This window comes from Larimichthys crocea, chromosome III (genome assembly GCF_000972845.2).
Source record: "Larimichthys crocea isolate SSNF chromosome III, L_crocea_2.0, whole genome shotgun sequence".
In the NCBI taxonomy this organism is placed as follows: Eukaryota; Metazoa; Chordata; class Actinopteri; family Sciaenidae; genus Larimichthys; species Larimichthys crocea.
Window position 1 is genome coordinate 34,592,913 of NC_040013.1, and position 14,099 is coordinate 34,607,011.

The window sequence follows — 14,099 nt, forward strand, 5'->3', positions numbered from 1 at the left end:
TAGAATGTAATAAGGTGTGGTTATTGTGTTAACTGATACAGTTTACCTGCATAAGTGTTAATAACATCCGTTAGACAACTGATTCATTAATTTAGGTTGTACTATCCATTCATGAAAGACCTAATTAAGTTTTTCTGGCTCTGTATGAAAATATTCAGACATCTTGGCACACACACGCACACACACACACACACACACACACACACACAGGTGGGTGTGACAGTCACCTGCATGAAGGCCCTCCCACTATCTCTGTAGCTCTATAAAACTGTCAACCTTGTCAGACATTTCAACCAGGAGCATCTTTTCTCTCACTCTCTGTTTGAAGAATTGAAGATGAAGCTTGCTGTGTTGGTTTCCCTGCTGGTTATTGTACCATTCCAGGTCGTAACTGCATCATGTGTCGGTAGAACCGTGGAAGTGTGGGTAGCCAATGGCCAGTCTCTTACAGGGGATGGACCCTTAAGCGAACCAGATCCCTATGTTAAGGTGAGTTGTTTTAACATTTTTTCTCAAAATATAAACAAACCCCAAAGTGGGGAAACTTGATTTCTATGCATTGTGATCAAAGTTCCCTGACATGATTTTAAATGAATATATATTTCAAATGTTATTATTTTAAATGAAACAACTGATATTTCCCAATATCATCTAACACAGGTGAACATCGGTAGTGACAGAAGAAAGACCACTGTCATTCATTCAAATGCCAACCCATCCTGGTGGCAGAAGTTTCTGTTTTACAATGCTGGCAGCGACATGATGAGAATAGAAATCTGGGAGGCTGATTCTGGACTTCGTGGCGATGATGACCACCTGGGAACATGCATGGAGCAACTTGTGCATGGAGGTTCACAACTTCGCAGTGTACTATGCAGGGCCAAAGACCAAGGTTTTGTCAGAGTCTTGTACAAATGTTACTAGATGTAAGCTACTCTTGGAAATAAAAGAGCACATCAAGAGTTTAAGAAAATACACTTTCTCTTGGCAGGCTTAACTGTACAAAATAACTAATGTTGTGACATTTTGTGACAAATTGTTAAATTGCATGGTCCACTTTCTTTCTGTAAGACATTTGGACTGTAAATGACAACATTAATGAATAAAATCCAATCAAACCTATAATTTGTTTGTGAGACTATAACTATCACACAGCCCTGAACTCCACTTGAAATACAGTGAGTGGATAGTTCACGAGAAATATGACAAATATGATATACAGTATGACCCAAGACAAGCAAAAGTCCATGTTTTAGATGGTCAATTCGGTTGAGGTCAGGTCACAGATCTGTCTTATTTTATCTCAACATAACAAAACTCATGATTAGAATAGAATAACGAAATTTAAGTGCAGGAAGTACAAGTACACTCAAAAAAAGATTTGGGCCAAAATGCAGGACTTATTTGAATTACATGGTTTTAATATAAATTAACTAACAAACTTAATGCGAAATTGAAATTTTCTATGTTATTGAAATGCATAAGTGGCCTAAATTAGAACTTTAAAAGCAGCTTTAAAAAAAATGGAGAATGGAAAAACTAAAAAAACAGCACATACATACACATATATACAGAGCACCAGTCCATGACTTATTTCACGTGGTTATTTAGGGCAGTGAATACCTTAGCATGAAAGTTACTTTTTTAGTCTGTTTGAGTGGGTTCTCTTTCAAACATTTGCTCGGTATTTCACTTCGGGGTATGTTCCTCTGCGTAGTCCTCAGAAGCCTAATGACATTACACCAGCCCAGTTGGTTGGGCAGTCGTGATGACTGCATTGTGAGGAGGGACTTCCTGTCCCTACAAAAGGGGATGATGCAGCACCACCGGCTCATTCAAACACCTCTTCTCGCTTCACTCAGAAAGCATACTCTTTCTCGCCACGACTACTAACGGAACAATTAGCTTAACTGTCCACAGATTGAGCTAACAACTTGATCTCCGGGCACTAATTTTTCTGATTCGTGTACGGAATCACGATTTCTCACCATAGAAATCTGGGGTTTTAGGTAGAGATAATACGACGCTACTGTTGTTGTCCCCATACAGCGAACTGTAGCTCAACTGTTAGCTTCACCTCCTCCATTGGTGTAACACCAAGCACCAATGGAGGAGGACATCTCGGCCACACCAGGCTCGAGCTGGGGTGACACTCCCTTGCCCGAAGAATTTGATGATTGCCAGTCAGCTGGTAATTTCGGAGCACTCTTGGAGAATGACGAGGCGTCTGAAAATTCAGATGCCTTGCCGGACATCCTCCTTTCTGAAGGGGAGGATGTTGATGTCTCTTCCTTTACCCCAGCACAGGTACAGCCTGCACCGATGGCTGCAGGTGAGGGTGGGGCCTCATCCTCGCTAACCGAAGGCATGGACCTGCATGAAGTATGCAGGAGGGTTGCTAAGGACACTAATAAATACAAAAAAAGAGAAAAACACACTCTAGAAAAACAATGTGAAAATCAAACCTGCGTAAGCACTGGAAAAGCCACTTTCCAGGGTGGCGGGCCACATAAGAACTTCACCAGTGAGGGCCTCCCAGGAAGAACAGCTGCAGTTCTGCTGCAGCTAATGGAGATCCAAATAAAACAATAAACAATAAACACATTTGGTTGCTGTTGCTGGTTCTTGTTAGATGGTGCTATAGGCCTGGGACTGTGTGTAGCCTAAATATGTACATAATCTGTTTATTTACATGTAACGGCTATTTAAATTTTTTGTTAGCACAGACTCCCTACCAAATAAATACTTTTTTTTTTCAAGTATTTTCCTTATTCACCCAATGTCTGGTGACCATAAACATATAATATATGTTGTATAATGGTCCAAAGGCAGGAGAAATCTGTTATTAGTAGTAGATTCAGTGACATAATGAATAAATAATACTAATAATAATACTGTAGAATGTAATAAGGTGTGGTTATTGTGTTAACTGATACAGTTTACCTGCATAAGTGTTAATAACATCCCTTAGATCACTGATTCATTAATTTAGGTTGTACTATCCATTCATGAAAGACCTAATTAAGTTTTTCTGGCTCTGTATGAAAATATTCAGACATCTGGACACACACACAAATGCACAAACACACGCACACACACACACGCACAGGTGGGTGTGGCAGTCACCTGCATGAAGGCCCTCCCACTATCTCTGTAGCTCTATAAAATTGTCAACCTTGTCAGACATTTCAACCAGGAGCATCTTTTCTCTCACTCTCTGTTTGAAGAATTGAAGATGAAGCTCGCTGTGTTGGTTTCCCTGCTGGTTATTGTACCATTCCAGGTCGTAACTGCATCATGTGTCGGTAAAACTGTGGAAGTGTGGGTAGCCAATGGCCAGTCTCTTACAGGGGATGGACCCTTAAGCGAACCAGATCCCTATGTTAAGGTGAGTTGTTTCAACATTTTTTCTCAAAATATAAACAAACCCCAAAGTGGGGAAACTTGATTTCTATGCATTGTGATACTTTTCCTGCCAGTATGACTAGTGAAAACATTAGTCACATTGGCAGCATTTTCATGTCAATTTGAGATATTGGTTTTGCAAGAAATTCACATTGACAATATGATGGATCTTGCATAAGAATAATCCAACAGGTGCTACTGTACAGCTTTTGCCATTCAATAAATGAACTGATACCAAAATGTCATATATATGTATCATCTATCAAAGTTGGCATGTCCCTAACATGATTTTAAATGAATATCTATTTTAAATGTTATTATTTTAAATTAAACAACTGACATTTCCCAATATTATCTAACACAGGTGAACGTCGGTGGTCAGACCAAACAGACCTTTGTCATTCATTCAAATGCCAACCCATCCTGGTGGCAGAAGTTTCTGTTTTACAATGCTGGCAGCGACATGATGAGAATAGAAATCTGGGAGGCTGATTCTGGACTTCGTGGCGATGATGACCACCTGGGAACATGCATGGAGCAACTTGTCTCAGGAGGTTCACAACTTCGCAGTGTACTATGCAGGGCCAAAGACCAAGGTTTTGTCAGAGTCATGTACAAATGTTACTAAACGTAAGCTACTCTTGGAAATGAACGAGCACATCTAGAGTTGAAAAAAATAAATTTTCTCTTTGCAGGCTTAACTATACAAAATAACTAATGTTGTGACATTTTGTGACAAATTGTTAAATTGCATGGTCCACTTTCTTTCCTGTAAGACATTTGGACTGTAAATGACAACATGAATGAATAAAATCCAATCAAACCTATAATTTGTTTGTGAGACTATAACTATCACACAGCCCTGAACTCCACTTGACATACAGTGAGTGAATAGTTCATTAAAAATATGACAAATATGATATACAGTATGACCCAAGACAAGCAAAAGTCCATGTTTTAGATGGTCAATTCGGTTGAGGTCAGGTCACAGATCTGTCTTATTTTATCTCAACATAACAAAACTCATGATTAGAATAGAATAACGAAATTTAAGTGCAGGAAGTACAAGTACACTCAAAAAAAGATTTTGGCCAAAATGCAGGACTTATTTGAATTACATGGTTTTAATATAAATTAACTAACAAACTTAATGTGAAATAGAAATTTTCTATGTAATTGAAATGCATAAGTGGCCTAAATTAGAACTTTAAAAGCAGCTTTAAAAAAAATGGAGAATGGAAAAACTAAAAAAAAGCACATACATACACATATATACAGAGCACCAGTCCATGACTTATTTCACGTGGTTATTTAGGGCAGTGAATACCTTAGCATAAAAGTTACTTTTTTAGTCTGTTTGAGTGGGTTCTCTTTCAAACATTTGCTCGGTATTTCACTATGGGGTATGCTCCTCTGCGTAGTCCTCAGAAGCCTAATGACATTACACCAGCCCAGTTGGTTGGGCAGTTGTGATGACTGCATCGTGAGGAGGGACTTCCTGTCCCTACAAAAGGGGATGATGCAGCACCACCGGCTCATTCAAACACCTCTTCTCGCTTCACTCAGAAAGCATACTCTTTCTCGCCACGACTACTAACGGAACAATTAGCTTAACTGTCCACAGATTGAGCTAACAACTTGATCTCCGGGCACTAATTTTTCTGATTCGTGTACGGAATCACGATTTCTCACCATAGAAATCTGGGGTTTTAGGTAGAGATAATACGACGCTACTGTTGCTGTCCCCATACAGCGAACTGTAGCTCAACTGTTAGCTTCACCTCCTCCATTGGTGTAACACCAAGCACCAATGGAGGAGGACATCTCGGCCACACCAGGCTCGAGCTGGGGTGACACTCCCTTGCCCGAAGAATTTGATGATTGCCAGTCAGCTGGTAATTTCGGAGCACTCTTGGAGAATGACGAGGCGTCTGAAAATTCAGATGCCTTGCCGGACATCCTCCTTTCTGAAGGGGAGGATGTTGATGTCTCTTCCTTTACCCCAGCACAGGTACAGCCTGCACCGATGGCTGCAGGTGAGGGTGGGGCCTCATCCTCGCTAACCGAAGGCATGGACCTGCATGAAGTATGCAGGAGGGTTGCTAAGGACACTAATAAATACAAAAAAAGAGAAAAACACACTCTAGAAAAACAATGTGAAAATCAAACCTGCGTAAGCACTGGAAAAGCCACTTTCCAGGGTGGTGGGACACATAAGAACTTCACCAGTGAGGGCCTCCCACACTGTGCCACCACAGGAGGGCGCCACATCGGGTGGTCAGGACAATAGACATGGGATACAGGTTCCAATTTGCCATTGCCCCTCCCAGATTCACAGGAATTGTTTTTCCCATGCTCGGGGGAAGTCAGCACAGATACTCCAAGAGGAGATATCATCGCTGCTGATGAAAGGAGCAGTACGGCTTGTGCATCCAGAGCAGAGCCAATGCAGTTTCTACTCAAGGTATTTTCTTGTACTGAAGAAAGGGAGGGCGGGGCTCCGCCCAATACTCGACTTTTGGGCTCTGAACAGACACCTCAGGTCATACAAGTTCAGAATGCTGAAGCATGAAGTCTTGACTACTGCTCAGTGGTCTGGTCAAACACCACAGCAGATATAATTAATAAACTTCAAAAAGTGCAAAATAGAGCAATCCGCATTGTCCTGGGTTGTGATCTCAGAACTAATGTATTTAAAATCCATAGAAATCTCAGTTGGTTGATGGTTGGTGATAGATTGTTTTATATATTACTGGTATTTGTAAGAAATGGATTTATAACAAAAAACCCACACGTTCTATACAAAAAACTACATTATAATTCAAACAATCATAGTTATACAACAAGACATACAGCCAGTGGAAAGTTCACTGCCAAAAATAAAGACGAACTACAGTAAAATAACAGTAATGTACAGAGCTACGTATGCTTGGAACCTACTCCCTAAATACCTTGGACAAACTATTAGCACAAGATACTTTAAACATCTTTCAAATAGATACATAAAGAAGTTATGGAATTATCCTAATCATGAATAATGTAGGCCTGGATGGTTAAAATATATATAATACCTTAAAATAAATAGATGTTGGATATAGTGATTTTGAGTGAAATTATAATGAAATGATATGGAATGCATGAATTGCTTAAGAGTTTGAAGTATTGTAAATAAATGTTACCTCTCTTTTACTTTTTCTTTTCTATACATATTTTGTGTTTGTTTGTTTGTTTGTTTGTCTGTCTGTTTTTGTTTTTTTCTTTAAAATTTTGTCTTGTACTATATTATATGTTGGACCCCAGGAAGAACAGCTGCAGTTCTGCTGCAGCTAATGGGGATCCAAATAAAACAATAAACAATAAACACATTTGGTTGCTGTTGCTGGTTCTTGTTAGATGGTGCTATAGGCCTGGGACTGTGTGTGTAGCCTAAATATGTACATAATCTGTTTATTTACATGTAACGGCTATTTAAATTTTTTGTTAGCACAGACTCCCTACAAAGTAAATACATTTATTATTTTTTTTAAGTCAAGTTTTCAAGTATTTTCCTTATTCACCCAATGTCTGGTGACCATAAACATATAATATATGTTGTATAATGGTCCAAAGGCAGGAGAGTTGTGACTATTTAACTATTTAAGAAATCTGTTATTAGTAGTAGATTCAGTGACATAATGAATAAATAATACTAATGATAATACTGTAGAATGTAATAAGGTGTGGTTATTGTGTTAACTGATACAGTTTACCTGCATAAGTGTTAATAACATCCCTTAGACCACTGATTCATTAATTTAGGTTGTACTATCCATTCATGAAAGACCTAATTAAGTTTTTCTGGCTCTGTATGAAAATATTCAGACATCTGGACACACACACGCACACACACACACGCACAGGTGGGTGTGGCAGTCACCTGCATGAAGGCCCTCCCACTATCTCTGTAGCTCTATAAAATTGTCAACCTTGTCAGACATTTCAACCAGGAGCATCTTTTCTCTCACTCTCTGTTTGAAGAATTGAAGATGAAGCTCGCTGTGTTGGTTTCCCTGCTGGTTATTGTACCATTCCAGGTCGTAACTGCATCATGTGTCGGTAAAACTGTGGAAGTGTGGGTAGCCAATGGCCAGTCTCTTACAGGGGATGGACCCTTAAGCGAACCAGATCCCTATGTTAAGGTGAGTTGTTTCAACATTTTTTCTCAAAATATAAACAAACCCCAAAGTGGGGAAACTTGATTTCTATGCATTGTGATACTTTTCCTGCCAGTATGACTAGTGAAAACATTAGTCACATTGGCAGCATTTTCATGTCAATTTGAGATATTGGTTTTGCAAGAAATCCACATTGACAATATGATGGATCTTGCATAAGAATAATCCAACAGGTGCTACTGTACAGCTTTTGCCATTCAATAAATGAACTGATACCGAAATGTCATATATATGTATCATCTATCAAAGTTGGCATGTCCCTAACATGATTTTAAATGAATATCTATTTTAAATGTTATTATTTTAAATTAAACAACTGACATTTCCCAATATTATCTAACACAGGTGAACGTCGGTGGTCAGACCAAACAGACCTTTGTCATTCATTCAAATGCCAACCCATCCTGGTGGCAGAAGTTTATGTTTTACAATCCTCGCAGCGACATGATGAGAATAGAAATCTGGGAGGCTGATTCTGGACTTCGTGGCGATGATGACCACCTGGGAACATGCATGGAGCAACTTGTCTCAGGAGGTTCACAACTTCGCAGTGTACTATGCAGGGCCAAAGACCAAGGTTTTGTCAGGGTCATGTACAAATGTTACTAAACGTAAGCTACTCTTGGAAATGAAAGAGCACATCAAGGGTTTAAGAAAATACACTTTCTCTTTGCAGGCTTAACTGTATAAAATAACGAATGTTGTGACATTTTGTGAAAAATTGTTAAACAGATAAAAAAGGTTTGCACCATAATTTATGTATTGAAAACTGTATTAAGAAGGCCATTTCTCCTCTGTACTGTAAGCTTTTCGGAAACTGCATGGTCCTCCTGTAAGACATTTGGACTGTAAATGAGAAAGTGAATGAATAAAATCCAATCAAAGCAATCATTTGTTTGTGAGACTATCACTCAGACCTGCACTCCACTTGAAATACAGTAAGTGGATAGTTCACAAGAAATATGACAAATATGATATATGACCCAAGACCAGCAAAAGTCTATGTTTTAGATGGTCATTTCGGTTGAGGTCAGGTCACAGATCTGTCCTTTTTTATCTTAAAATAACAAAACCCGTGATCAGACTGATGATGGAAATTAAAGGATGGCTGTGGCTAAGGAGGTCGAGCAAGTCGTCCACTACTCAGATGATAGGTGGTTAGATCCCTGGCTCCTCCAGTCTACATGTCATGTCAAGTGTCCTTGGGCAAGATACTGAACCCCAAGACGCCCTTCATAAAATTTACCTGCACCCATATAGATTTGTACTTTAGAAATCTATCCATGTACCTCTAACCAAAGTTACCCTTAGTGATATTCCCTATTATGTACATCTACTAATTCCACATCAATGGTTGTATCAAACTGTATCATCTATCAAAGTTCCCTGACATGATTTTAAATGAATATCTATTTTACATGTCAGTACTTGAAATGAAACAACGGATATTTCCCAATATGATCTAACACAGGTGAACATCAGTGGTGAGACCAAAAACGTCATTTTTACAAATGCCAACCCATCTTGGCTCGAGTACTGTTTAACAATGTTAGCAGCGATATAATGAAAATAGAAATCTGGGAAGCTGATTGGAGACTTTTTACTGATACTTTTGACCACCAGGAAACCTGCACAGAGTCACTGGTCCTAGGAGTATTTCACAGTGTACAATGCAGGGCCAAAGTCAAACTTATCTACATGTGTTACTAAATTTAACTTGCAGTGGCTCAGTATTTTTCCTGGAAGACATTTGGACAGTAAATGAGAAAACAAGTGAATAAAATCAAATTAAAGCAATAATGTTTGTTAGAGTAATTGAGCAATTATAACTATCACACAGACCTCTGCACTCCACTTGAAATACAGTCACTGGATAGTTCATGAGAAATATGACATTTCAAATAAATATGAAGGAGATGATTTCAAATTTGTAATGCTAACGTTAGCCTGGGCAGCGAACAAGAAGTCATTATTACAGTTCACAGTTGATTTGATGCAGCAATACTGCAAAGGTGACCGCAAGTGGACTTCAACTGAAATAAATGGATTAGCTGAGGAGAAAAAAAAAGTAACAAAGCCTTGATGTGTTTTACCACCATTTCCTAGCAAGGAGGATGGATTACATGCATCACAGCTAGGTATAGGGGAGACCACCTCATTGGGTTGAAGTGTGGTCCTGCTTCCGAAACTCTGCTTACATGTACACACTGATTTTACTCTTGTGCGTTACATATAATGCGATACTACCCACCACTTTAGGGTAAAATAACATCATTGGTAAAGACAAAACCTTGCAAAAAAACTACACTGACAGGCTGATTCAACTTTACGACATGTTAGCATGATGTTGTATTTTGATTAGATTTGACAGTAAGAGGTGTTTATAATAATCTGTAGAGTTGAGTCCTTTAGGTGGGATTTTATATCTCCTGAAAGAAATATTTTTTGTAAAATGTTAATATTAATACATGATACACCCCACATGGTATTCTGTGTATTTGCTTCTACACACTGGATCCACTAGGGCAGTGCTTTAGTGGATGATGGATTTCCTTGCGGCAAAACTTTAGGCAGGATCAAGGTAATTTATTGCAGAAATTAATAACCAAATTAATTGCATTGCTACAGACATCCACCATAATATCATTAAGACACAGTTATGCAGCCCCAAAGGCGTAAACATAGACACAGGCACACAAATACTTGACCACACACACCATTCACACCTGGCCACCTGCCCACACAAACACACATGCTGCACAGAAATATTCACACGCACACCTGTACTCCCTCTTGTTTTACACAGTATTATTGATCACTATTTTTGACAGGATGAGGTGTTTAATGGAATGGGAACCTGGTGAGGAAGATGTAGCACAGCAACAAATGGACTGCAGGACATACACATGTATACACATGTGCACACACACACACACACACACAGAAAAGACAGCTGCAGCTCCTATAGCCAGTCTATGCCTCCCAGGGGACTGCTTAGCTCAACTCTGGCCCTGTGATAATGAGCCATTTTACTTTATGCATAAAAGCTGTGCGATATAATTTATAACTTTATAACGTGCTCTGATATCAGCACAGTTATATGTCCTCCTGATGCTCTCCAGAAATATCCACAAAGAGTAATTAGCTTAAGGCAGCTGCTGTAGTACACATCCAGCCCACATGCATGTCCTACATCTATTTTGTTGTCCTGCAATAAGTATAAATTAACTGTTACTAGTCCTATATAGTAGGTACAGTCACAGTTACTTATTATCTTAGCATGATGTTAATGAATTTCTCTATCTACATTGTCACCATTTGTTCTGTCCTACCTTCCATCTGTCATTTGTCACAACCACACCTGGACCCATAAGAGAAAAAGAGGTTTGAATTAAAAATGCTTACGAATCATTTCATTCAGTTCAGTTTAATATTTGTAGTCCATCAAAGGACCCTCAGAAACTTCATATGCTGCAACATTCAGCATTGATTCTGTTGGTCTTCAGTAGCTAGTATGTTCAGTTCATTGATGGTTCAAGCTGTTATGTTCATTGTAGTACAGCAGCTTGCTCAAAAGTGTAAAAGCACAGCATTGTCTTGTTTCCAACAGTAATCCCATCATGTAGTTTTCACAGTCTTTTAATAGGTTGAGGTTAAGTGGCTGACTACGGCGCTCTCAGTCATCTGTACGTCAAGCTCCACTAAAAGCTCTCTAACAATGATGATTTAGTATAAAGATTTCACTCTGAAGATGTGTTGTTCAAGATTTGTGTACTGAACACCTCTTTTGGAAAGAAAGACTACAAATGTCAGCTAAACCTTCCTGCTTTTTTCAGTGCAGGATGAACACAACTGTGTGTGTGGGTGGGAACTGCTGATGATTGAGCAGGTGTTGAAAAAACATTAATAATTAGACCCTATAGTAATGTGTCTACTGTGAGTCTGGGGTAAAGCTACAAAGCTAAGTTGATTAGGGTTCATTTTCCAAGCAAAATACAAACTTAAGAGCATGATGCTGAATGTCATTGTAAAGAGACAGATGTCTTACAGCTGATGATGATTGGTATATGTGGGTTTGCTAAAAAAAGACCTTTAAATCAATCAATGTGGGTAGGCCATACAGTATGACATTTGTCCACTTGTGAATGCCATGAAAGACCCATTCAAAGACCAAAGCGTTAGTCATTGTATTCTCAAAGATGTCCAAAATGGAAACAATTATTATATAGTTTATTATAGAATTCTTGCACAAAGAGTAAGGAGAATTCAAATTCCAGTTCCACTTAATGTAATGAAAATTGTTATATGACTGGTAGGAATGCAAATCTACACAGCAGTACATACAGCAGTTCATAGTGCCATATGCATTAAAATATACAGACTGGCATGTAATCATTCCTTTGCACCAAATGCTTGATTCACTGCTGCTGCTTGAAAAATCTAGATTTGCTCTCTTTTCAGCTGTCAGAAAGTTCAAGGAAAAGGTAATTACTTGCCCGATTACATTGCATTGTAGCAATTTGCAGTTACTGAGTGACATCTATGCAGTTATTTGCAGTAAGTGAGGAGTAGAAGCAGTGTAAATGCATGAATGTGGACTTTAGTAATGACCACCACTGTAACAGGATATCATTTAATAGGTTGTTGATATCCTTCATGTCAAGGCTGCTCTCTCTCTCATCTATTTTTCCTGTCTAACTTCTTTTGCCTCTGTCTGTCATCAGAAAACATTTCAACAGGAAACACTAAATACAAGAGTATTACATAGAATGACATATTATTTGCAAGACAGATACGATTGGAAAGTATGTATAGCCACAATCCTGGCCCTATTTTTGTGTTTGCTCTTATCTACTGTTGCCAACTGTACTGTCTATTTGTGTTGAAGTATGGAAAATATCACGCATGCACAGTGTATATGTCCATAGATATATTTGTGAGTATGCATATGTGTTGCCTATCAACACACAATGACGAAGGATAAAAAATGGAGAACGAAGCAGGGTAACAATGGCAATATGATCATAGAAAGACAAAGAGAGACAGAAGGGAAGATAGCAATATAACAAGTTTCACACACTTGCATAGAGTGGGTGATTGGTTGCAACTTTGGCCAGTTCGAGAAGTTGTGTTGCATTTAACCAATGTAATATGTTTCTTTGACATTGCATCATTGGTAATCTATGACTCTGACTTTCAGGGGATGAAAAGTGATATATATTTCTGCTCAACATCGTAGACTTGAGGGTCTCGTAAGCTAGCGAGGTACCACTACCAACACTTCCATCTCTTCAGGACCTGCACTGTGGCTGACCCCTCCCTCCCCAGACACTGGCAGGGCCGGCCCCTGGCATAGGCAGTCATTTGTTGCCATTTGCAACAACAATAACCAAAAAACATTGAAAACAGCACCCCTAAATCTAATGAATCTAACAAAAAATTTCTTCATGAGTAATCAGTACCTAAATCAAACCTAAACCCTACCCAATCTCAGAAATTCCTACACCAACCTTCCCAAATCACAAAATATGAGGCGAGCTTCTAAATAACACAAAACACAAAGCTGCCATGAACTAACGGATCCCAAAATTTAAATTAAATTGTTAAATTGGATCTGGGATAGATGGTAGACTCCGATTGGGCGAACCACAGCCACATCAACCAGCCGACAGGGGACAGCGCTCAGGAAGGCGGTTTTAGCTCCAACACCGGGGACCAATCCTCGACAGGGGATTACACAGTCGGTTTTGCCTGCACACAATAAACTAAACGGCAGCCAGCGGCGGCCGTAACAGTATATTCTTTCTTCAGTGTGTAAATCATATGTGAATTAGACTGAATGTTACTTGCAACTGTATTTCATATAAAGTCTGTTTTGTTTGTAGTATCAAAACATTTTTGTTATTGAAAATCATTTTAGGGAAATCACAAACTTTAGGCAAGATATGAGGTGTTTGAATTCTGTCACGTCTTGAAATCACTTTCTGATCAAGAGGGAAATGACCAGAGCTATTTTTTTTTTATGTGACAGCAATGTGTGTCTTGATATACTCAATTAGTTTTTCTTCTGCTTCAGCTCTGTTTTCATGACATAGCGTTGTCATGAGTGACACTGATCTAAGCTGCAAAAAACCTTCCATGATGAAATGAATTGCTTGTACTTATTTTGCCCTTCTGTCCATTTGTCCCCTTGTTCCCCTATTAGTTTTTCCACATCTTCTGTCTTTCTATCTACACTATTCCCATCTGTATCTTTCTTCTTTGCATCTTTACTGCCTCGTAATTTCCCCCTTCGCACATTTTGTATTTTATCCTCTCAATGTTTCCACTTGCTCTGATTTCCTTCTCTCACCTCCCATCTCCTTTCTATCTTACTCTCGTTCTGTCTCTCTCCATCTCAGTTCTGTTTCTACTTTTATTCAAGGTGACTTCTGGAGAGCAGTCCCTCTGTTGCATACAGAGAGAAAGAGGCACACCTGG

General features: G+C 38.9%; 3 protein-coding genes across 3 annotated transcripts; all 3 read left to right on the forward strand.

Annotated features, from left to right (window-relative positions):
- Nucleotides 1-289: 289 nt before the first annotated feature.
- On the forward strand, nucleotides 290-1,125 carry LOC113745712 (protein unc-13 homolog B-like). The gene is made up of 2 exons (XM_027278517.1): nucleotides 290-489; nucleotides 661-1,125. Exons 1-2 carry the CDS (start codon nucleotides 337-339, stop codon nucleotides 922-924), a joined length of 417 nt encoding a protein of 138 aa, XP_027134318.1. The 5' UTR covers nucleotides 290-336; the 3' UTR covers nucleotides 925-1,125.
- Nucleotides 1,126-3,191: 2,066 nt separating this feature from the next.
- Nucleotides 3,192-4,224, forward strand: LOC104918981 (multiple C2 and transmembrane domain-containing protein 1-like). Its single transcript, XM_010730875.3, has 2 exons — nucleotides 3,192-3,388; nucleotides 3,770-4,224. Exons 1-2 carry the CDS (start codon nucleotides 3,236-3,238, stop codon nucleotides 4,031-4,033), a joined length of 417 nt encoding a protein of 138 aa, XP_010729177.3. The 5' UTR covers nucleotides 3,192-3,235; the 3' UTR covers nucleotides 4,034-4,224.
- Nucleotides 4,225-7,386: 3,162 nt separating this feature from the next.
- On the forward strand, nucleotides 7,387-8,260 carry LOC104918980 (multiple C2 and transmembrane domain-containing protein 1-like). The gene is made up of 2 exons (XM_010730874.3): nucleotides 7,387-7,583; nucleotides 7,965-8,260. The coding sequence occupies exons 1-2, from the start codon at nucleotides 7,431-7,433 to the stop codon at nucleotides 8,226-8,228; spliced, it is 417 nt and encodes a 138-aa protein (XP_010729176.3). The 5' UTR covers nucleotides 7,387-7,430; the 3' UTR covers nucleotides 8,229-8,260.
- The last annotated feature ends 5,839 nt before the right edge of the window (nucleotides 8,261-14,099 follow it).

Coding starts and splice junctions, on each gene's coding strand:
- LOC104918980 (XM_010730874.3), top strand. CDS start 7,431: ATGAAGCTCGCTGTGTTGGTTTCCCTGCTGGTTATTGTACCATTCCAG. Junction 7,584..7,964: donor AACCAGATCCCTATGTTAAG/GTGAGTTGTTTC, acceptor TATCTAACACAG/GTGAACGTCGGTGGTCAGAC.
- LOC113745712 (XM_027278517.1), top strand. CDS start 337: ATGAAGCTTGCTGTGTTGGTTTCCCTGCTGGTTATTGTACCATTCCAG. Junction 490..660: donor AACCAGATCCCTATGTTAAG/GTGAGTTGTTTT, acceptor CATCTAACACAG/GTGAACATCGGTAGTGACAG.
- LOC104918981 (XM_010730875.3), top strand. CDS start 3,236: ATGAAGCTCGCTGTGTTGGTTTCCCTGCTGGTTATTGTACCATTCCAG. Junction 3,389..3,769: donor AACCAGATCCCTATGTTAAG/GTGAGTTGTTTC, acceptor TATCTAACACAG/GTGAACGTCGGTGGTCAGAC.